Source organism: Cotesia typhae, unplaced genomic scaffold (assembly GCF_013202065.1).
Source record: "Cotesia typhae breed Kobodo isofemale line unplaced genomic scaffold, CoteBio_Ctyphae contig_5, whole genome shotgun sequence".
NCBI classification, from domain to species: Eukaryota; Metazoa; Arthropoda; class Insecta; order Hymenoptera; family Braconidae; genus Cotesia; species Cotesia typhae.
The window spans coordinates 2,395,632-2,418,021 of record NW_027423757.1 but is presented as its reverse complement, the minus strand read 5'-3'; the positions used below and the strand labels follow the sequence as shown (position 1 = coordinate 2,418,021).

Sequence of the window (22,390 nt, the reverse complement as noted above, 5' to 3'; positions counted from 1 at the left end):
GGGGAAATATGTGGAGGCTCGACCGATCTTGGAGGCTCGGAGTTAATGCAGTACTCTGTCGGCGCCGTTCCATTCAGTTTTAGTCACATTCCGTGATTTTGGATGACATACACACACGAATATTCAAATAATTTATTAATATACTTAAGACTTTATTTCAAATCTTTCATTCATGTACTAATTTCTTGATTGATTTTTTTCATTTTCGGTTAAATCATCAAGATTTTAAGAAGAATATTTTTTTTTTAATCCAAGCTCCCAAACGACTTGGAACGTATAGTTCAGTGTCTTTTGGATACTGAACCAGCTGTCAGTGAGGCTAAATCTTTAAAGTAAGTCCTTTTTTATTTTATTATCAATAATTATTAAAATTTCATATTTTTAACACAAAAAAAAAATTATTTTTTAAGAATTTTCTGTTAGAAGTTACCGCAACAGGTGGGCATAGTATACGTCACTGATAAATCTGTTTAAAGATAATTTTAATTTTATAAAATATTTAATTTTAAAATTAGTTTTTTTTCATTAAATTACAATACTTATGTTTGATAATGAATTAAAAAATGCCACTGATTTAAATATTAATTTTATACTTTCTTTACAGAATATATTATTTAAATTATTAACTTGTCTCAATGTACTATCGTTTACGTAATTTGGAATAAAAAGTATACCGTAGTTACGTTTTTACTTTTATCAGATAACAGAGGTTTGGAAGTTTCTGATAATTTGCAATTACTGATAATATTCAAATTTATTTACTCTTCTGATTTATTATTTTAAATGGTAATTATTTTAAACTAGTGTATTAATCCGTCAATAATCTTGTAATTTATCATTTACTTTTCTTTTTTAAACATTAAATTTAGCTGACACTTCGCAACTATCTTAATTTTTTTTAACAAATAAATTATAGCAAAAAAAAAAAATTATTAAAAAAATGGACTTGTAGAAATTTTAATAAATTAAAAATGCAAATTTTTTAGAACAAATTTTTTTGTTAAAGAAAATTAAAAAATTATTAAGTGACGGCTAACTTTAATGTCATTTTTTAATCATGCGGATGTATACGTCACGGAACCACATTATTATATTCATAATATTATATTTTTATGTACACACGAAAGTATTACACTCATACTTAATTGATACGATTTTTCTGCTGACAAGATCACTTTTAAAATTTTTGTCAAAGTTAAACATGAAAAAAAGAAATTGCTTGATTTTTTGTTTTTCAAGTACCACATTAAATTGTTAAATGACAATTACTAAGTTAGCACGATGTATATATATCTGAAATTAAAATATAGCTTGGTCAGGTCAACTGGTTAAATTATTGTATCTGACGTTTACACCTTTCAATTGATTTTAATCAAAGTTTATTTGCTCTTATAGTTACTGTACAAAAAAAGTAATATAATGTCGCTTGTGCTTTTTTATCATATCCGTTGATTACATTTTTAATTATTCATAATTTAGTTTAATGGAAATCAAAGTTATTAAGCTATTTAACTTATTTACTGTCACGATTATTGAAGCAAATAAAATTCGTAAAGTCTGATTATTTTTAGAATCAAGTTTAAAAATATATCTCCATCCGAATGATAAATCTGACTGTAAATAGCTATATGCAAAGTATTTATACACAAAAGTTAATAAAAATTATTTATATAATATGATAAGTATTATTATTACATTATAAATGAAGAATTTTTAATTTTGTATTTGAAACACTTTAATCATGAAGTATAGAATGTATCCCAGTGAATTTGGAGGAAATTAATATTTTTGGAAGCTTAAATTTTTATCGGTATGATTTATTTATACTTCAACTGATCTCGTTTAAAGTAAATTTATTTAATTATTTAATTCAATATAAATTACCACTTCTTTAAAATATTAACTTAAAAAATATTAAATTTTTTTTTACTTGAAAATTTAAATATCAATGCATACGTTAAAAAAATGCAGTCATTTGCTTGAAATAATTCAAGACCGGCAAACAGACCAGTTTAATTAAATAATTTAAATTGGTTATTATACGAGAAGTTAGTAGTAATTACACTAGTAGAAAGAATGATTGTTTATTAAATAGAACATAGCTATTAAGAAAATTCTTAAGATTCTAATTTAATATGTCTTTTACGAACCGTTTGTTTTATTTTCACCGGGAAAATTTACAAATTTTAAAAGCAAAAGTTATTAATTTAATAGAATTTTTCATTATTTTCTGCAAATATTAACATGTTATCATATTTAATCATAATTTGTGATTGTTTAGTAATATCACGACTAGACTACTAAGGCTACGAAAAGATTGTCAAATAAAAATAATGTGACGCAATATATCGTAAACTTTTATCCACGTGTGTAATGAATCAGTGAATTGGGTGGTACGTGAACTAACTTAAAATAAGATACAACTTTAGACTACAGAAAATTACTGTTAAATATCTAAAATTTCTATTTCATCTCAACCATATAAATATTATGAAGAAAATGTATTTTTACAATCAAAAATAACATGTTACAAAATGGAAAAAAATTGTTACGATTGTTTTATTCTTTTTCGTTCTTTAACAATTGTCTTTAAAATTTTATATTCTAGTACTAAAATTAATCGTTTTTTATTGTTTTTTATCACTGTTCAGTTTATTTTTAGAATAGATGATGAAATATATTTCTGCGGGATATTAATTTCATGTTTTTTTTTTATTTTTATTTTTTTTTTATTGTAAATGAAATACAACCACTTGAAATATCAAGTAGTTCTGATTTGATGCTCGTGTATGATCATGTTATATGGCATAGCATAGGATCGATAACAAGAGAGAAAGTAATCTGCGGGCTCGATTAAGTAGCTGTGATGATTTTAAATTGCCTGTGGGTACCCGTCTGATCATTGGTAGCATTGATAAATAATAATTCCGAAATTTTATTTTGTCAAGGATGAGATAAAACTTAATATTTGATACTTTTTTCGATAATAAAACATCATACGTTTTAGCAACTTATCTCCGTCAAGATATACTATATGATATTTATTACATAATTTTTATTATTATTTATGTTTTTTATTTTTTTATTTTTTTAGGGTTCATTAGCAGAAAACATTTAAATAAAATGATGGTACCCTCTGAAAGAGCTCTCCATGAAGCTATCCAGGTTAGCCCTTTGGATCTTCCGGACGATGTCAAGAGACAAAAGGTATATAACAATGATAATTAATAATATTCAGTTTGTTATCAAGTGCTGAAAATACTTTTTTTTTTAACTATAAAAAATTGATTAGTTTTCACAAAATAATTTTCTTGATTGCTTATTTTTATTTTTGTGGAAAAAAAAAACACAAAACTTTGTGAAAGTACACTATTACGAAGAAATAGTGCTGAAGTTAGCTATCAATTTTAAAAATTTTAATAACAAATCAATTACAATAAAAAAATGCTTCTAAAAATTTTCACATGTGAAATTTTGTAATTAAATTTTTTTTTATAATAATTTAATTGCTGTAAAATTAAAAAAAAAAATTTTAATGTTTGTCAACTTTAGTGTCATACGAAGAAATATTTATTTATCATTTTTTAATAAGCTAGAGCTTGAAAAAAAAAAGTATCAGAATTATGTTAATATTTTAAATATTTTTATTTTTATGTTTATTAATGAATCAAATAACATAAGTTATTTTATTGATAATTGTTTTTAAGCCTCACAGTTTTTATCTTAGATAAAAATAAATTAAGAGATAACTTCGTCGAAAATTTTATGGCATACATCAATGATCAGAGAATCGAATCAATCAATTAGAAAAATAAAAAAATTAAAGTTATAAAAACAATAAAAGTAATAGTAAAACTTAAATATTGTTTAGAAATTAATGATTCGATAGAATTACATGGAGAATATCAAGATCATAAAAGAAAAAACATATTTTTTGTGGTTTCTTATAATTTAAAAATTTATCATTCGATGTTAGTTATATATTAATATTGTCGTATAAATTTTATAACACACAATTTATTATTGTGGACCCTACTTTATATTGAACAACTAATAATAGCTCAGTTGGGTGCCCCGTAAATTAAGACTAAGTATCTGAAATGATACAAACGAGGGCATTTGCGAACATATATTAAATACTAAATAAAAAAAAATTGAGTTATTACAATTAAAGAAACAAATCATTTGTGTCTTTGATTTATAATTGTTCGATACAGAGAAAAATTACTTATAATCTAACCCATTTTTAATAACCTGACGGTTATCAATTTATCATTAATAGTATTTTTAAGGGTTATCATTTGGTACATATAAAGTTCATTGGACCTCCAAAGAGATTATTTAATCAATTATGTATTTTATGTTTCATAAACAAGTTGGATTAAAAATATTTAATTATTCACGAGATAATTAATAATCGTATATTGCTTAAGAAAATAGATTAATCATTTGAGTATCTTAACTACTTGACTATTTTTACATATTTTGAATTGATTAAATTATTGACTAATAAGAAAATCTGTGCAGGACGAGCCTCTCTGTTTTTAAAGATTCTTTCCTTTGTCTGATTACATTCTTACTTGAATTTTTTTTGATAAGCTGCTTTATTCCTTATATATATATAAGGAATAATAAAAGATATGTGCAAGAATAATATGTTGATAATTGAAAGACAGTGCAAAAAAATGTTGATAATAAAAAATGGAAAGATATTGGAATATGTTGATAATAAAAAAGTGGATAATATATTGGATTATGTTGATAATAAAAAGTGGATGAGGTAAAAGATTGTGTTGATAATATAAAAAAGCGAAAAACATACGATGATAATAGAGAGAAAAACTATATGTGGAGACGCTGAGACAATCAGCCTTGTAAAAACCAGAATTGGTATACAAGTAAAACTCATAATAATAATAATATTGTTTTTTTGTAATTTACAACTTTTTCTCATTAATAAAGCAAACATCTTAAAATTTATCAATGCGACGTAATTATATGATCTTTATCGTTTTAGAGTACGGAGGAATTACTTAAGTAATTTTTTTTTTTATTTAATGTGGTTTAAACCCAGAAAACATTACAAAAATTAAACAATACTAACAATATAAACGTACATCTAATTGCTTTGAATTGTATGACGTAATTTCATCAATAAATCACATTATGAGAATTGCGTGTAGTATTTATGTTGTTTTACACATTTAGTATTTATATTATAAAGATATAGATAGATATAAATTTAGATATATACTCATGTAGACGGCCTAATTAAGAATTTTCTCGATCTGAAGATCGCTTAATGTTTTCAATTTAATATCTTTATTGACACTGACGTATATTGTTCAATTACAGTCTTGTTATAGTAAAATTGACTTATGAGTGTCTATTTATGATTTTAAAAAATATTTTTCGAGTATTTTTTTTAAACATATTCTTAGTAAGTATTACCTGAAGTTTATTGAAAAATGACAAGATTAGAAATCAGTTTTATCAAAGAATTTGAAAATTATTTATTTAAATAAATAAATTAATTAATTAATAAAATAAATAAATAAATTAATCTTCATTCTTCATTCTAGAAAATATTAAAAATATTTGTTTGGTTGAAAAAAAGTTAAATGAAATATTTGTTCATATAATCAATCATAAAATTCAAATAACACGTTGATTTCACAATAATTGTAATAGGATAAAAATAGTAACGTGATAATGAATAATTAAAAGATAGATTTTAAGAACTTGAGATATATTTTTCAATTATCATTTAAAGAATAACGAGTTTTTAATGAATAATTATATTGTGTGATAATAAATAAAGAGAAAAAATTCTCTTTACATGTATAATTTTAGTGATAATGAGCCATAAAAATGTAATTAATAATTATTTACAGTAGACAGCATGATTAAAAAAAATGAATAATTTATGCGTGATTTTTTAATATATTATTTATAAAGTAAATCAAATAATTAAATTAATTATTCTTGGAATTTCTGTAAGTTCAGAACATACATGAGTATTAAAATCCAATTAATTGACTGTGGCAATGTAAATAGAAAAGAACACAGTCGTACCTCCAGTAGTGTACATATTATCGTTTTGTAATACTTGTTTTTGTCGCTTATTATATCAGATCACTCAATACACTTTGTGAGTTTCCAGGAAATTAATTATTATGTTTTATAATTATTATTTACGTAAAATATAAAAAATAAATTTGTTTTTAATTCAATTAAATTTTTTTTTAGATTGAAAATTTATTGGCGCAGATGCGACTTTCTGCGACGACAGCCAGAAAAATCCAAGATATTTTCCGGTCCGAAATGAATAAAGGAATCCACCAACAACCCTCTTCTCTGCAAATGGAAAATACTTATATACCTGAATTGCCTGATGGAACAGGTATGCTTTTAAAAATTACCAAGTAAATATTGTTCATTTATTAATTAAATTATTTCACTGGATTTCATTGATCTGCAAGTATTTAATGAATCTTTACAGAGGAAGGATTATTTTTGGCTCTCGATTTGGGAGGAACAAATTTTCGCGTTCTCCTACTGGAGTTGGTGAATGGTGTGGTTGTAAGGGAAGACGTAAAAAAATATCACATTGATGCCCATCTTAGAACCGGCTCGGGAATGCCATTATTTGAATATCTCGCTGAATGTGTCAGCAATTTTGTTATCAGCGAGGGTCTTCAAGATGTAGAGCTTCCTTTAGGTAATTAGATTTATAAATACTTTTACATTTAAAAATCAGCTTATTTTAGAAGTCTAACTTAAAATATTTTTTTTAAATTTTATCTAATCAATAAACTTCATTTTAATATAATCCGAGAGAAAATTTCGAGGTATTGATTTATTTTAAGATTAAGCAACATTTTTAAAAATCAAATTTTTGAAAAACTATCGTTTTAAGTTATTCAAAATTTTTTAATATTTTAAATTAATGCTTTACCAATTGTTAAAAAAATCAATGTTGAATATTATTTTGTCTTATTTTCTGATATTAAGCTCTTCTTATATCGATATATACATAGAAAAAAGACAACTTGAAAAATTTCATTGTAAATAGTAATAAGTGTCCTGTTGTATTCAAAACTAGAAAAATTACAGTTCGAAATAACATTTTTTTAATTCAAACTTTGAATGTTAACTTTCAATGTAAATATTACATTTTACAATTTAATTCTTATAAAATTTGAAATACTTACAATTTGAAACTGTAATTTTTCTATTTTTCTTTTTCCGTGTATGAATTTATTCATAAATCTATAAGATTAATATTCAAAATGTATAACTTATTCCATCATAGGGTAATGTTTTTTTTCTACCCATATTTGAATGTATTTTTGCACCAATCTTATCAGATCTTTGAACAGAATTTTACAGCATCCTTTATTAAAAAGTTGATGCAACGTTTTCATTGTTATCGCTTTTCGTTGATATGGTGATCACTTTGGCAACAGTTACCATAGCAACGATTAAATATTAATGAATAAAATTTGTAAAAATGTAGATTAATTAAATTATTAATAATAAACATTTTGACAGAACCGCGCAAAGCGCGTTCGATTTTCTAGTATAATAAATTTTTAAAACTCGAATATTAAAAATGGAATATTTGTATCTTTGTTTACCATTATAATTTTTAATTTTTCAATAAATCATTATGTCATTGTGGTTGATTAAAAAGAAATATTTTCTCTTATGTTTCAGGTTTCACTTTTTCATTTCCAATGATCCAACATTCATTGGAAACAGGAATTCTAGTAACTTGGACAAAGAGTTTCAATTGTCCTGATGTTGTAAACAAAGATGCAGTACAATTATTAAAAGACGCCATAGCTCGTCGTGGTGATACAAGAGTTAAAGTACTAGCAGTGCTCAATGACACAACTGGAACGCTTCTTCAAGGAGCTACTCAAGATCCAAACACTGCTATCGGTCTTATCCTAGGAACAGGAAGTAATGCTTGTTATCTTGAACGAGCTGATAAAGTCGAGCACTGGGAGCCTGAGCGACATGGCGAGCGAGAGGTTGAAAACATTTTCAAATACATTTTTTTTATTTTCTACTGAAAAAATAAATAGTTTAATTAGTAGCCATCATATCACAGAAATTAATTGTTTCATTTTATTTCAGGTAATTATTGATATTGAGTGGGGTGCATTTGGTGACAATGGTGTTCTAGATTTCATAAAAACAGATTTTGACAGAGAAAATGACGCTAATTCTTTACTCGTTAATTCATTTACGTAAATAATTTTTTTTTTTTAATAAATTTAAGGGGAAACACCACTGTGACAATAAAAATAAAGAGGTGATTTTCGGGAATTTTTTTGACAGGGAAAATAAAGGATTTTGGGGATTGGATTTTTTTTATTTTATTAAAGGTACATTAAAGATTATTACCCTAAATTTTTATTAAAAAATATTTAATTATTACAAAGTTATTGACAATCTCGTAGAGCACTAGAAAAAATGTCCCCCTCCATGGTCGATTCGATAATTCAAAAACGGATCATCTGAAAATAAAAACCCAAATTGCTTTTTAATCAATAAGGATGTAATTATCGTCGCACGTACGGAATTTTGAAAATTTTCATTTAAAAAAAAATGGCGACAGATTGAAAATTTTTTCTCTATTCTTACTTTTTTTTTTTTGTTTTAACCGGGCTAAAAAAATCTTTAAAATAAAAATTTTTCAAATTCCGTACGTGCGACGATAACTACATCCTTACTGATTAAAAATCAATTAGGGTTTTTATTTTCAAATGATCCGTTTTTGAGTTATCGAATCGACTATGGAGGAGGAAATTTTTTCTAGTGCTCTACGAGATTGTAAATAACTTTGTAATAAAAATTTAGGATAATAATCTTTAATGTACGCTTAATAAAATAAAAAAAATCCGATCCCCAAAATCCTTTATTTTCCTTGTCAAAAAAATTCCCGAAAATCATTTATTTTTTTCGATCGTCACAGTGGTATTCCCCCTTAACTGTTAAATTTTATTCTTTTATAATGAATAATATTTTTTATTTTTGAATCTATAGATTTGAAAAATATATCAGTGGTAAATACCTTGGGGAATTTGTACGTGTTATATTGGCTAAATTGTCAAAAGATGGTTTATTGTTTACGAGACAAGTTCCAGAAAGTTTACTTTTAGTTGGAAGTTTCTTAACAGATTACATATCTCTTATTGAACAGTAAGTTTAGTTATAAATAAATAAATTTTTTATTGGTAAATTGAATTTAAAATAAATCACATTTAATTTAAAATTTTATCTATACAGAGACACAGTCAATGGCAGTAGCGTTCACACCAAAGAAGTTCTTGCTAAATTTAATATAATACCTGACGAAGAAGATTTAAAAATAGTTCAATATGTTTGTGAGCTTGCGTCAAATCGCGCAGCTCTTCTAGTTTCTATATGTAAGACCTGATATTATTATTATTAGTATTATTATTATTTAACCGAATTTATTGTTTTATTTTTCACAATTATAAAATCAAACAATTTTCTTTAATTCTCAGGCGTCGCAACGCTTCTTGATCACATGGAGAGAGAAGAAGTAACAATAGCTGTTGATGGTTCTCTCTATAAACATCATCCACGATTTGAAAGTTGGATGAATCAATATATAACTTTATTGACACCAGCTCGGAAGGTATATTTAATTAATTAAGTTAATCACTGTAATTAGCAACATAAATGACTATAAAATTTTATTTTTTAGTTTAAGCTTATTCACGCTCAAGATGGAAGTGGAAAAGGTGCGGCAATCGTAGCAGCGATTGCATTAAGGATAAAAAAAAGATTAGAATGAAAGCTTATTTAAAGTTAATCAAGCAATCGCCGGTATGTCATTTAATTTTTAATGTTGATAATTAAATTCTTTTATTTCAATGAATCTAATTACAATCATGTTTAAGTTTTGTTTAGTTTTTAGTATTTTTTTACTAAGATTTTTTTTATACAATATTCAACCGATTCAATTATCTCTAATTGAAGAAATTTTCTTATTTCAATGGAATCTTTTTTATTTCATTAAGTTATAATGAAAAATAGAAATATTTTAAATTAAAGTAGAAGCCGAAAATTTTATTGCATTCTTCAATAGTGAACATTTGACTTTCTTCTAATAAAATTTAATCGTTGTTAAAATAAAACTTCTACATCACTATAAATTTTATATTATTATTGCATTTAATTTTTCTTTATATTTTAGGATAATAAATTGGCCTTATTAATATAAAAAATTGAAAACTTAATGTTAAATTATATGAATATATATTTTATTGTACATATATTTTATATATAGATTATCTTTTATGTATTGACAAAGTTTCTACAAACTTCTTATTTTATATAAAAATATAAAAATTATTTTTATCAATATTTAATAGAAATTTAACTTTCTTTGATTATTTTTAATATATTACTGTTATAAAAATATAGATAATTATTAAGGTTTATGTTTATAAAATAGTGGCAACTAGTCACACCATATATCAAGACAAACTGTTGTTCATTGTATGGGGTAAAGTACCCAATGGTCAGTTTGGTACCAGAATCCAATCTCTTTAATTATTTTAAACTGGTTATTTGTAGTTAATATAATTTTCATTTTAATTTAAAAGTGAAGCAGAATTGATATTCGTATTTTTCTGCAATTTTATTTATTTTTTTTTTTCATCCATAAATATAAGAATTAAAATATAAAGATTTAGTGTTATAACTGTGAAATTATTTGCAGTATATAAAGTTTATAAAAAAAAAAAAGAAATATAATTAAATCAATATCATTAATAAATATTTAGATTAATATTGTTTGAAACCAATAAGAATCAATTATCTTCAATAAGATGCAACTTATAACACATGAAGAATTGAATATATATCTTTAACACATAATTTAAACTACGATAGTGATTATAAATAATAAGACGCTAATTGGTAGATTTATGCCTATTTAAAAAAATTTTAAATAGATGTACTAGCAAATAATTTTAAAACTTGATGTTAATAAAAATCTATATGTAAAACTAGATTTGTTTTTCTTGATGTAGAACATAAAAATATCTAACCACATTTTTTTAATTAATTCATTTCAATTATTTGAAGTAATTTCATTGAAATGATAATTTTTATTTGAAGTTAAACCTATTTTTGTATAGATACAATTGTTAGATAGATAATATCGATGTAGTAATCTATAAGACACCAAATTGAAAATGATTTATGCCTTATTTGTAGTTAATTAAACTATGTAAAATTAAAGAAGAATTAATTGTTTCTTAAATTCAATCGTGAGTAGCACAGCTGATTATATTAATAATTAATTTCCAAGGTTGTGAGATATATAAAACCGTATCATCTGTTATTTCAAAACATTTTTCCATTTGAATTATTTAACTATGCCATTGTATGAAAATTAAGTTAGCCGACATCTAAAAATTTTTCGAATTTTTTTCTATTGAAACAATAATTTTAAAAAATAACATCAAAGTTAGCAGTCATTAGAGAATTTTTAAATTTTATTTAAGAAAAAAATTAGTTTCAAAAAATGATTTTTAAAAAATTAGATTTTTAATTTTTTAAAATTTCTAAACGTAAATTTTTTTTGCCACAATTTATTTGATAAAAAAAATTCTAAAAGTTATTAAATATCTGCTAAATTTGTTTTCATTTAAAAAAATTAAAAAAAAAATTTTTCACTAGTATAAACTTTAAAAACTGTAAGTGCATTTTTTTAAAAATAATTTTTTTGCTCTAATTTAATTATTAAAAAAAAAACCAAAAAATTAAAACCTTCGACTAACTTTAGTGTTATTGCCGTTGTTAACATTTTATTTTTAAATTAGTACTTACGTCTTGCCAAACTTGTTTTCAGCTATTTACTTTTTACTGAAAAAAAATAGTAAGTTTACAATTATTATTTTTACCACTTGCAAAATTTTAGTGCATTTTTATGACACTGAAGTTGAAAAACAATAAAATTTTATTTTTTATTTTACAGCAATTAAATTATTGTAAAAAAAATTTAATTAACAAATTCCACATGTGAAAATTAATAAAAATTACAAGTGAAAATTTTTAGAAGCATTTTTTTGTTGTAATTGATTTGTTAAAAAAATTTTTAAAATTGACAGCTGACGGCTAACTTCAGTATTCTCATTTTTTATGCAAATGATAATTCATTGTGAAAATCATTTCTAAGAATAAATTTATACAATTTTTTTTATGGATTTTTCATTCGATAAAAATAGCCCTAATTAATTTTGTATATGATATTTCGTAAAGTAAATTTTATCAACATTCAATCATTCTTAACATAAAGAATATCTTCCTCATTAAATAACACTGAAGTTGACAAATATTAAAAATTGTTTTGGAATTTTATGTCATTAAAGTTAGCCGACGTTCTAAATTTTTTAATTTTTTTTTAATAATTTAATTAAAACAAAAAAATATTTTTGAAAAATTACACTAGCAGTTTTTGAAGTTTTTTACACGTGCAAATTTTTTTTTATTTTCTTTTGGTAATTTTTTCAATAAAAAAAAAATCTAAAAATTTTTAGATGTCTGCTAACTATATTTTCATGAATTTTATAGCAATTAAATTATTAAAATAAAATTGACAGCTAACCGCTAACTTCAGTATTATCTCATTAATTATTAAATACATTTAAATTTGCAATAAAAAAAGTAAGTCAGAAGCTTTCACTATAATTGTTTAAATCACAACTCAATTAAAAAAATAGCCAAGTCATTCAAATTCGCGCGGTCTGGAAATTAGCAAATCGGTCTTTCAAATTAAGCCACAAGATGGCGATAGCAGTGAGGCCGAATTGAAAATCTAACTTGACAGATTGAGAACTGTCAGAAATGTGTGATTTTGTTTTTCTGATAATAAAAGATATTATTTATTAATATTGATAGTCTAATTAAATGTCTCTTGTATAAATTTAAGTAATTAAAAAATCCAATGACGTTGACGATCATTAGTTAATAAAAAAGTGTATTTACGTGAGGTAAAACGAGTGTGCACGTAAAAGAGAAGAGCTCGCCGGCTCACTCAGTCTACTGGAAGATTCCATTGTGAGAGGGTTTCAAAAATTATTCCTATGTGCAAGTAGTGTATATTATTATTTCAGGGATCGGAAACCTTCACGAAATTATATATCAAGGTATTTATACAACCAATTATCAATATACAATAATTAAAACAATACAATAATAATTATTAATACAAAAAATATACAGTTAAATTATTGATGTTTCTTTCTCTTTCTATTGGCTCAGCAGAGCTCGTCAGCTGATGAGAATTTTAGTCAGTGACCGGTTTGCTAAATTTTATTAAAAATACCCCTGTATTATTATCGCGATTTTACAGTATATTTAATTATTAAAAACAGTCTCTTATCGTGCTTACGGTAATTTTTTTTTCTATTTAAAATCATTTTCAGAATGTGAAAAAAGAGTCACTCGATGCCTTTGTTTCCCCAACACCTTTACTGTTGCTATGCTGTTCATTGCAAGTTCGTTTATACTTGAATTATTATTTTTTCATGATAAATTTATTAACAACAATTACTGTTATTGCTTATATTATTATTTGTTTAAATAATTTATTTTTTTATCCTCAATGTCATGGTCTTGTCAATTTATACCGTTAAGTAATATTATTTAAACTAAAGTAAATTAACTTGAGTTATTCTGATCAGCAGTGGTTTATTAATTTTGTAAAAAATAACAAGAAAGTTAAATAACACTGAAGTTTACCGACATTAAAAATTTTTTTAGAATTTGTAGCAATTAAATTATTAAAAAAAAAAATTCAATTAAAAAGTTTTACAGGTGAAAATTAATAAACATTACAAGTGAAAATTTTTAAAAGTATTTTTTTATTGTAATTGATTTGTTAAAAAAATTTTTTAAATTAGCAGCTGACCGCTAACTTCAGTATTATAAAGTTAAATATAAAAGTTGATAATTTTTGAATTTACAAAAAAAAAAAGAAAAAACTTAATAATTAAAAAATGTCCTTAAAAATTTGGGAAATTATTTTTTTTTCTCTTAAAATTTTCATTTCATTTTTCTCTAAATTTAAACTCTTTAAATTTGTTTATTCTGAATAAAAAAACCTTATTTATTTATTAATAATACCAATTGAATTCACCATGCAAAAAATATTTTGTAAGTTTTTACTGTAAAATTATTAAAATGTAGTGCACTTTAATTGCCTTCATTGCTCTGATATTATTATTTCCAATTACTCCAATAATCCCGGTATTATTTAAAATATTTGTGCTAAACTAATTAATAATAATATTAATAAATTGCAGAGTTGATCTCAATTCGGTGTATTTAATCTACAAAATGTTGATGTCAAGGATTTGTATCAGTAAATTAGTGACAGTGGAATTAATCGGAATAATCTTCTGAAAGTAGAGCTGATTGGTCTTCCCGAAACTGAAACTCCTATCCGAAATCCGATGGTATGCGATGGGACTTTGTTTATATGTATATTAGTATGCCTCGACTTAGTTGCATTGTTTCAAGTGACTGAACGCAAATGATCCTCGTTTCAAGTTGTTTCAAGCGACAATCGTGATAGTGTAGATGTTATTGTTGAATGTTAACTCTACCCGGCAAGGAATGAAGGGAAAGAGGCGGCATTTAGTTTATGTCTCTTTGTCACATCAGCTGACTACGGAAACTTTAACATATATGTTACACAAACATACTCATACTAATCTTTTAAACTATCGTACCACTATTTATATATCGCAAAAAAAAAATTACTACCTGCATTGATGATAATCCAAACCGTAATTATTGCGATTAACTCTATATTGCATGTCTTTGTTAATTTCTTCAAATTTTCCCGACAGTAAATTCAATTTCTCGTTTTATTACTGGCAATTAAGTAAAGTGCCTTTGTCCGATAAAACTTTTTCATTGAAAAACAATAAAATAAGTTAAGAGGAAAAAATAAAAGCGAACATTATTACGAATAGTTTCTATCGTTATCGTTATCAGTGACACATACCTTTTTTAAAATATTATTAATTTAAACAACATAACTCTTTTAAGCATCGCTGATTTCCTTGAAAATCAAAAGTTTCATTCTTTTTCAATTATATTATTTTTATTATCTCCCATTAAATTCAAATAAATAACATTTCTCGATCTGCTCAGTGCAGTCAACTGCAAAATCAGGTTCCTTGGATCCAATACAATCGATCGATAAACTACGCTAGCTCTCACGATAAACTGACATAAAGACTTGTCCGCTATATTTTATTTTAAAAAAAACTGACAGATATTTTTTTCTTCTTCAGGTATAGTCATTTTCTCTCTCTGTCTTTTTTTTAATTTTTTTATTATATTTTTTACAACTTATATTGAGATGCGCTGAAGGTATATAGTATAAAGTTTAGTAGTTCCTTTCACATGTACATCGATCTCTTCTATTCCCCCTTCCTGTTGTTGCGTGGCCCTCATTTCTTTGGTACTTTCGACGCCATTTTTACTCTTTTATACATTAGCACATGGACTTATGGACCTCTATTCGTTGACTATTTTCTGCGGGAGGAGATTTTTCATTGTTCAACATTGGTAGTAGGCCACGGTAAGCGATCGCTTGGTGAGGTTAGCGAACTGACTCTAGCATTAAACCAACGGTTTCTTGTTTTCTTTTCCTATCCTTGTTTTTTTTTCGCTTTCTTCTTCTTCGTCTTCTGTTTACTAAATTGATCACTTTACCTTTACTTATGTTCAACTCTCTCAATATACTTATACATATATAAATATATACATACTTATACGGTGGTATAGTTACTAGTTACATTACTATACATTACCAGAGGTTAAATTTCACATGACTGAAGCCATACCAGCCTTTCTTCAATATATCTTCTACTATATTATGAACAAAATAATATACATGGACCATATGCTTTATTTATCAATTTTTTGTTATCCGTTATTGAAATTTAAAAATCCCTTTACTCCGAATTGGATTTGTCCCACTTTTGTACGTCGTCATGGTTCGCTAAATAGCTTTGACGTTTTCCGCGAAAGTCACGCGTCGACGGGTGCACCGGGATACGAGGGAGTAGAAAGAATAGAGACAGGAATAAACACATTTTTTAGTTAGAATAGAGCACACCCATCAACCTCAGCGATTCAGCTTGTAAAAATAGTGACTAAACGTATAATTAATTACTAATACCATTACACTTCTTGCTATACATAATTCATTGTTCCATAAATAATCGACAATCTTCTACTTCTTTTGTTTGCATTTGATTTTGTTCTTTTATAATAATAAAATACTTACAATCATTTTAACTTCATTGGTAAAAATCTAACTGTACGCATGCTTACATGCGTTCACTTCAATTTTTATGATGAATTCGTATTACATTATTTGAATCTGCACAGACCGCATTTATCAAATTTACAATGAATGTAATTTAAATAATAAATTCAGATTAACTTTTGAAACCGAATATACTTGCAGTAAAATCGGTAGAATCATAAATTTGTGCGAAGATACTAGATATTTTTTACAGTGAAGAAAAATAATTGATAATTCAAGAATCAAATATCAAATCAAAGATAATGAATACAAAATATAATTTGACAATTGCGAAAGTAATTACATATTGAGTCAAGTCATTTTTTAAATAACAATATTAAGTCATTTTTATTTTTAACAACGCTGGGGCTCGAACTCTGGCCTTCGCGTGAGTTCTATTTGGTTTCCGCCTATCGCCAGCATTACACTCTGAATCATGTACTTTCCAAACATCTTATTCAAGCTCGGTAAAAAACGACAAAAAGTGCAGTAATATAAAATATTAGTATTTCATAAATTGTTAACTGACAATTTTATTTTTATATATTGATACTTTGTATAATCTTTTTTGTTATTATCTAATTAGTAGAGTAGTCATAAAAAAAAAAAAAAAAAAAAAATCAAAGTCATTCCATTGGTGAATGTCAATTAAAGTCCTTTTTTGTTTGAGTGCATTGAAGATTAAAATTTAATGCCATTTCAAGCACATAATTTACATGATTCATAAAATTAAATTTTAAACATCACCAAAGAAAATAATATTTTTTTCGACATTAAAAAAGAGAATTAATGTTCAATTTTTGAAACATATTTTTGTTTAAAAAAATAATATTTACATCAGGTTATTTTTATGATAACATGAATATGACGAAAAAAGTGATTGTCAGGGTGATTAATATAAAAACTTTAAAATCTATATATTTAAACTTCGACGTATACATTGATATTTACATGTATGATTTATTGGTGACTGGTACTAAAGTACCTTAAATTTTAAAAATATCCTCACGCGATCTTAACACTTTTTTTTTTCCATACATACATTGTTAAAGAATTCATAAGATGCCATTTTCTCCAGTAGTTTTATGATATCGCGTGAATAGTACCGATTAAAAAGTTAAAAGCACGAAAGCGTGAGCAATTTTTAGATCCATTTCAATAAAAATAAACACATGTAAAAAATGAACTTGAATAACAAAATGATGAAATATAATAATAAAAATTATAAATATAAATATATATATATAATAATAATTTTTATTATGATTATTGTAAATAAATTCATCAAAGAGAAAGAGAAGTGAAGCAAAAAATATGAATTATTTATCCCGTGAAAAGCGAAATAATTTAAATAATCTAATAAAAATAGATATTAATATTAATAACTATTCTGAATTTTCAATATTTTTTTACTATGCTGGAACGTCATTATTTTACATATATGATCTGACTCTTTGTTATTTTTAAAATATGAATTATTTACGATCGAATATCAATTTAATTTCAAATTATAAATTTATTATTAGACTTTTTATAAAATTCTATTCGAGATTAAGCTTTAAGGGGCAATTAATATAATTTATGCTGAGAAATATGTACATAAATGTGATTATGCAATATGGATATTGCTAACCTTGTATTACGAGAGTGTAACTGACCTCATCAAAATTTCAATGCTGTCGTTTGAGTCGTATTGATCAAGTTAAAAAGGCGTTATCGTTCATCGGCATTAAAAATTTTATTCTCTAAATGCATATTTGATTTTCGATAATAATAATAACAACAATAATTCTAGTAATAGTAATCATAACAACAACCTTGATTTTTAGACAACATAAATAGCATCTGTACTAAAATAAAAAAAATGTCAGTGTTTAATATAGTATCGCGTAGCGTGATCAACTTTACAAGTAAAGTCAGGTCGTTCGTTTTTGCTGTAAGCAATTGCGATGAGCTAATCTTTACTTATTGGTAATCTCTTTTGGCTCTACTCGTATCAGGACAGGATATTATTGAGAAAAAAGTAAATAGTGTATGATGAGAAGCGGTCTAAAGATGTCTGTGTTTGGTTGTAATGTCGCACGTGCGATCATTATAGCTTGAAACCACTAAGAATGTCGATCGTATGTTGACTATTCGTCAGTTGAATAATTCAATGCCCTCGTCTAGATCGCTTATGTACACTGAATTGCGATACCGCAACTTTTATGATTATGCATAGAAAGATTGTTTGCTTTTTTGTATATGTATGCATGCATGTGTAAAGACTCTGAATTTAATCAATAGTCTATTATCTTATGGCATGAGTAAGTACAATAAATAATGAATTTTTAATTATTCCTTTCTATTTAAAAATACTTTAGATTTAGTATTATTGACAATGTTTATTCCTGCCATACGTCAAACGTCGACTTTTTAAATGTACCTTTAATCATTATTAACTCGCTAATATCTGTTATTGATTTCGAATAATTAATTGCGATAAACATGACAATCGATTCACCTGTAGTCCAAAAACTTTCCGCTCTACAAGCTTCTAGACATTAATGGACGTTTGTTAGTCAGTTTAGTTAAGTCAAGAATATCTTCATTGTATTTATCATTAAAATTATACAACGGTGACATGAATTATCATTGGTTTTAGATTGAAAAATAATTTGCTAAACGACTCTTCATTTTCATTATGTCTATACCAATGCAACAGTTTGTCTTATGAATTATCGGATGCTAATACTTTTGCGCTATTATATTCTGTCCCCTTTTTTATATTTGCTATTTCATTAACATTCTACTATGTTTAATGTACTCAAAATTTTTTAGCTTTCTAAATTTAAAACTGCAAATAATCTGACCACAAAAACATAAACCAATGATTAATGTTGTTTTATGTATTACTTTGATTGCTTAATTTTGTGTTCTTTCGTAATAAATATTCTTAAAATTTAGTAAACAATCGATAAAATAAAATAGTGTAAAAGGATCAATTATCAATTTCAAAATCACGGTTAGATAAAAAGGGTAGAATTAAATGTTATATAAATTTTTTGGATTATTTTCAAGTATATATATATTCATAAGATATAATTATGAAATTCAAGACGATGATATCTATTTCATATTTCAAGGACAAAAACAGCCGTGCCAGGTAAAGAGTAGAAGCAAAATAAAACATTATTGAATTATCATGCTTTAGTCAAGTTTTTTTTTTTTTTTTTTTTTTTTTAACATAAATTACGTTGATAATTTTGTTGAACTTTTTTTTAAAAGTTCGCAACTTTTTGCAAAATATAAAATTGACCTGTTTAACTTTTTTATGACTTATTATATAGAAGTGATAAATTTTCAGCTTCTCGTTATGAACAAATAATCTTTAAAATGAAAATTCTTTCCAATTGCATTTTAAAAAATGATTAATTGCCTGAATATAAAATAAGGTTTGCGTGTTGAAATAAAATATTTTACTTGTTTTGAATAAATTTAGCCATTTGAGATGATATCTATAAACTCAAGATAAATCTACGTTGACGTTTAATTCAGAATAAACTAGCTTACTTTAAAACTCAATCTTTTTGAGAGTTAAAAGCTGCATTTTTTCATCTGTGACTAAAACGTGTTTTATTTGCTTTGCATCGAGTCGATTTATGTATGGGGCATTCCCCCATGATAATTTTTATTTTAGTATCATCACCTCACACTTAACTCACTTGTTAGGAGATAGTTAAGCGATCACGCGCCTTCTGTCGGAGGTTTTCAACACTAAATGTAATTGAAAAATTATATTTATCCTGACATGTCCATATATATGGTTTGTTACGGTCAATTTTTATAACATAACATGTACGAGCATATCAGGATTTACTAAAAATTATTTATGAAAATATCAGGTCATATCAGAAAATTTTGTCACGGAGAGAATCTCTTCCGTGTTCACTCATGAATCCAAAGTATCAATTATATTTTCAAGTTTATGTGCGTAGAAATTACCAATTTGAATCGCATAAATTTTTCAAGTTATAGTGTGCTTTTAACTTAATAAAGCATTTTTTGTTTCTTGATTCGTTGATTTTCCCTCTATTAAATGAAAATAGTAAGTTGGTAAATACATATGCACTGTTGGTTCATTCACACACTGATAAAAAAATTGACTTGACTCAAGAGCCAAACTCTTGAACCAAGAATTCCATTTTGAAGAAAATAATTTTTTTGAGTCAAGAGACTAAATTCTTGAAACAAGAAAATTTTTTTAGACTAAGAATAATTTCTTAGCTCAAGAATTTATTCTCTTGACTCAAGAAAATCATTTTCTTCAAAATGGGATTCTTGGTTTAAGAGTTTGGCTCTTAAGTCAAGTCAATCTTTTTATCAGTGCAGAAAAACAGAATTTGTTGAGCCACAAAAATTTTGAGGAAGACCAAAGTTATTTTGGAGCAAGAACAAATTTTCTTGATCCAAAAAAATTTATTCTCGAGTCAAGTATTTTTTCTTTCTGTATACAATTCATGAAATAGTGATAGTTTTTTTGACAGAAGAAAATTACAGAGTTTATTTATCAGACTGAAGTAACGTTCGCCATAAGAAAGTGGTAAAAGACAAGCTGTTGGGAAATGGGAAAAAGTATATTTACTATATACCGTATATACTAACATTTTAGAGTAATAGCCGGTATAGTAGTAATAAAAGTAAGGTTAGGAATATGAGCATGCATACAAATGTATGGCAGAAGTATGAGTCCACAGATGTGGGGATAAAATCAGTAAGGTTATAGACGATTGCGAGTTTAGTCTACTAGTTTGAACCCAGAGAATCACTGAGAAAATAAATAAGAGAAAGTGAGATAGATAGTTTGAGATCTAATATAAGAGAAGGTGAGTCCTTTAGCGAGCATCGTGTACGCCATTTCCCTCGGGCTACTAACTTTCGTAATAGCATTCCGTTTATATTTTCACGTCGAACTTCGGCTGTCTTCCATGAAAAACTTTCTAATAATTTAAGACAAGTCCTTGTGGTCGAAGATTTATATACGGGTAAATCATCGCAATTTTTTTTGTTCCATTATTATGACGATGTTTAAACAAACATTACACTATGCGTTATTATCTTTTGTATCTAGCTATCTTTTGCACGGCATCCAAACGGTAACGAGTAATCTTATTGTTAGCTCTGAAGAATAAGTTAACAAAGATCCCGATTTTACGTTTAGACCTTTTATGACTGACTTTTATTCTGAAAAAACTCTTATTTTATTCACGTAAAAGTTCTAAACAAAGAAGCATTAACTGAGTTGTTATAATGTTAGTACCCATCATAAGTTAATTAATAAAACATAAATTAATTATCAACAGGCGCGCAGTAACCTATCGGATCCGGCCCTTGCTTTCCAAAATGCGTTGGACCGGGTTCGAGTCCGGCGTACACCAATGAATATTTTCAATATTTAAGTGTATTATTCTGCTGAGCCCAAAAAAGTTAAAAACGAGTTCCAATCTCAAAAGTTCCCCCCTAGTAAGTCGCTCATGACCTTAGTAGTTTATGCGACTTTAAATAAACAAAAAAAAAATATCAACATTATTAGTTACAGTATATTATTGATTTATCTTGCTGTTCAACGAGCTTAACCGCCTCTGTCCGTTATTTGATTTTCGGTAGCTTGATCACGAAATGGGTCATCTGTAACTAGTTAGATAATTTGTTTGATTAATTACTACCGTAAACTTAAAGCTTTTTTTTCTATCGAATATATCTAACACTAAAACGAAATAGTAATAAAAAATGATACACTCCCTCAAACGCTTTCAATGAAAAAGTAATCGTTACGTTAGTAGATTAAAGCTGATTACTTTTATTTTAATTTTCACTCTTCTTAAATGAAAACTACATTCGATGAAGAATATGTTATTTTTTAATCAACTAATCCGTAAAAAAAAACTTATCGTATTACAAAATCATTTTAAGTCGAAGTAATATTTAGAATTAAAGTAACTCTTTTGCGAAAATGAAGTAGGTAGCTGGTGA

The 22,390-nt window shown here is 25.6% G+C and overlaps 2 protein-coding genes across 4 annotated transcripts in view; both read left to right on the top strand.

The window, feature by feature from the left end:
• The first annotated feature begins 71 nt into the window (after positions 1-71).
• Positions 72-10,181, top strand: LOC141530643 (hexokinase type 2). The gene is made up of 10 exons (XM_074247865.1): positions 72-332; positions 3,095-3,207; positions 6,250-6,403; positions 6,503-6,721; positions 7,720-8,039; positions 8,146-8,258; positions 9,058-9,213; positions 9,301-9,440; positions 9,543-9,676; positions 9,746-10,181. The coding sequence occupies exons 2-10, from the start codon at positions 3,124-3,126 to the stop codon at positions 9,833-9,835; spliced, it is 1,410 nt and encodes a 469-aa protein (XP_074103966.1). The 5' UTR covers positions 72-332; positions 3,095-3,123; the 3' UTR covers positions 9,836-10,181.
• A 2,690-nt stretch (positions 10,182-12,871) lies between these two features.
• Sesn (Sestrin) overlaps positions 12,872-22,390 on the top strand; it is a 105,029-nt gene continuing 95,510 nt past the window's right edge. The window contains exons 1-2 of one of the 3 annotated variants that reach the window (XM_074249192.1): positions 12,872-13,199; positions 14,358-14,510. The gene's annotated coding sequence lies outside the window, so the exon portion shown is untranslated. Of the gene's footprint in view, positions 13,200-14,357; positions 14,511-21,223; positions 21,244-22,390 lie in introns of those variants that run through there. The other 2 variants (XM_074249191.1, XM_074249193.1) reach the window with 2 other exon arrangements.

Coding starts and splice junctions, on each gene's coding strand:
- LOC141530643 (XM_074247865.1), top strand. CDS start 3,124: ATGATGGTACCCTCTGAAAGAGCTCTCCATGAAGCTATCCAGGTTAGC. Junction 6,722..7,719: donor AGATGTAGAGCTTCCTTTAG/GTAATTAGATTT, acceptor CTTATGTTTCAG/GTTTCACTTTTTCATTTCCA. Junction 9,214..9,300: donor TACATATCTCTTATTGAACA/GTAAGTTTAGTT, acceptor TTATCTATACAG/AGACACAGTCAATGGCAGTA.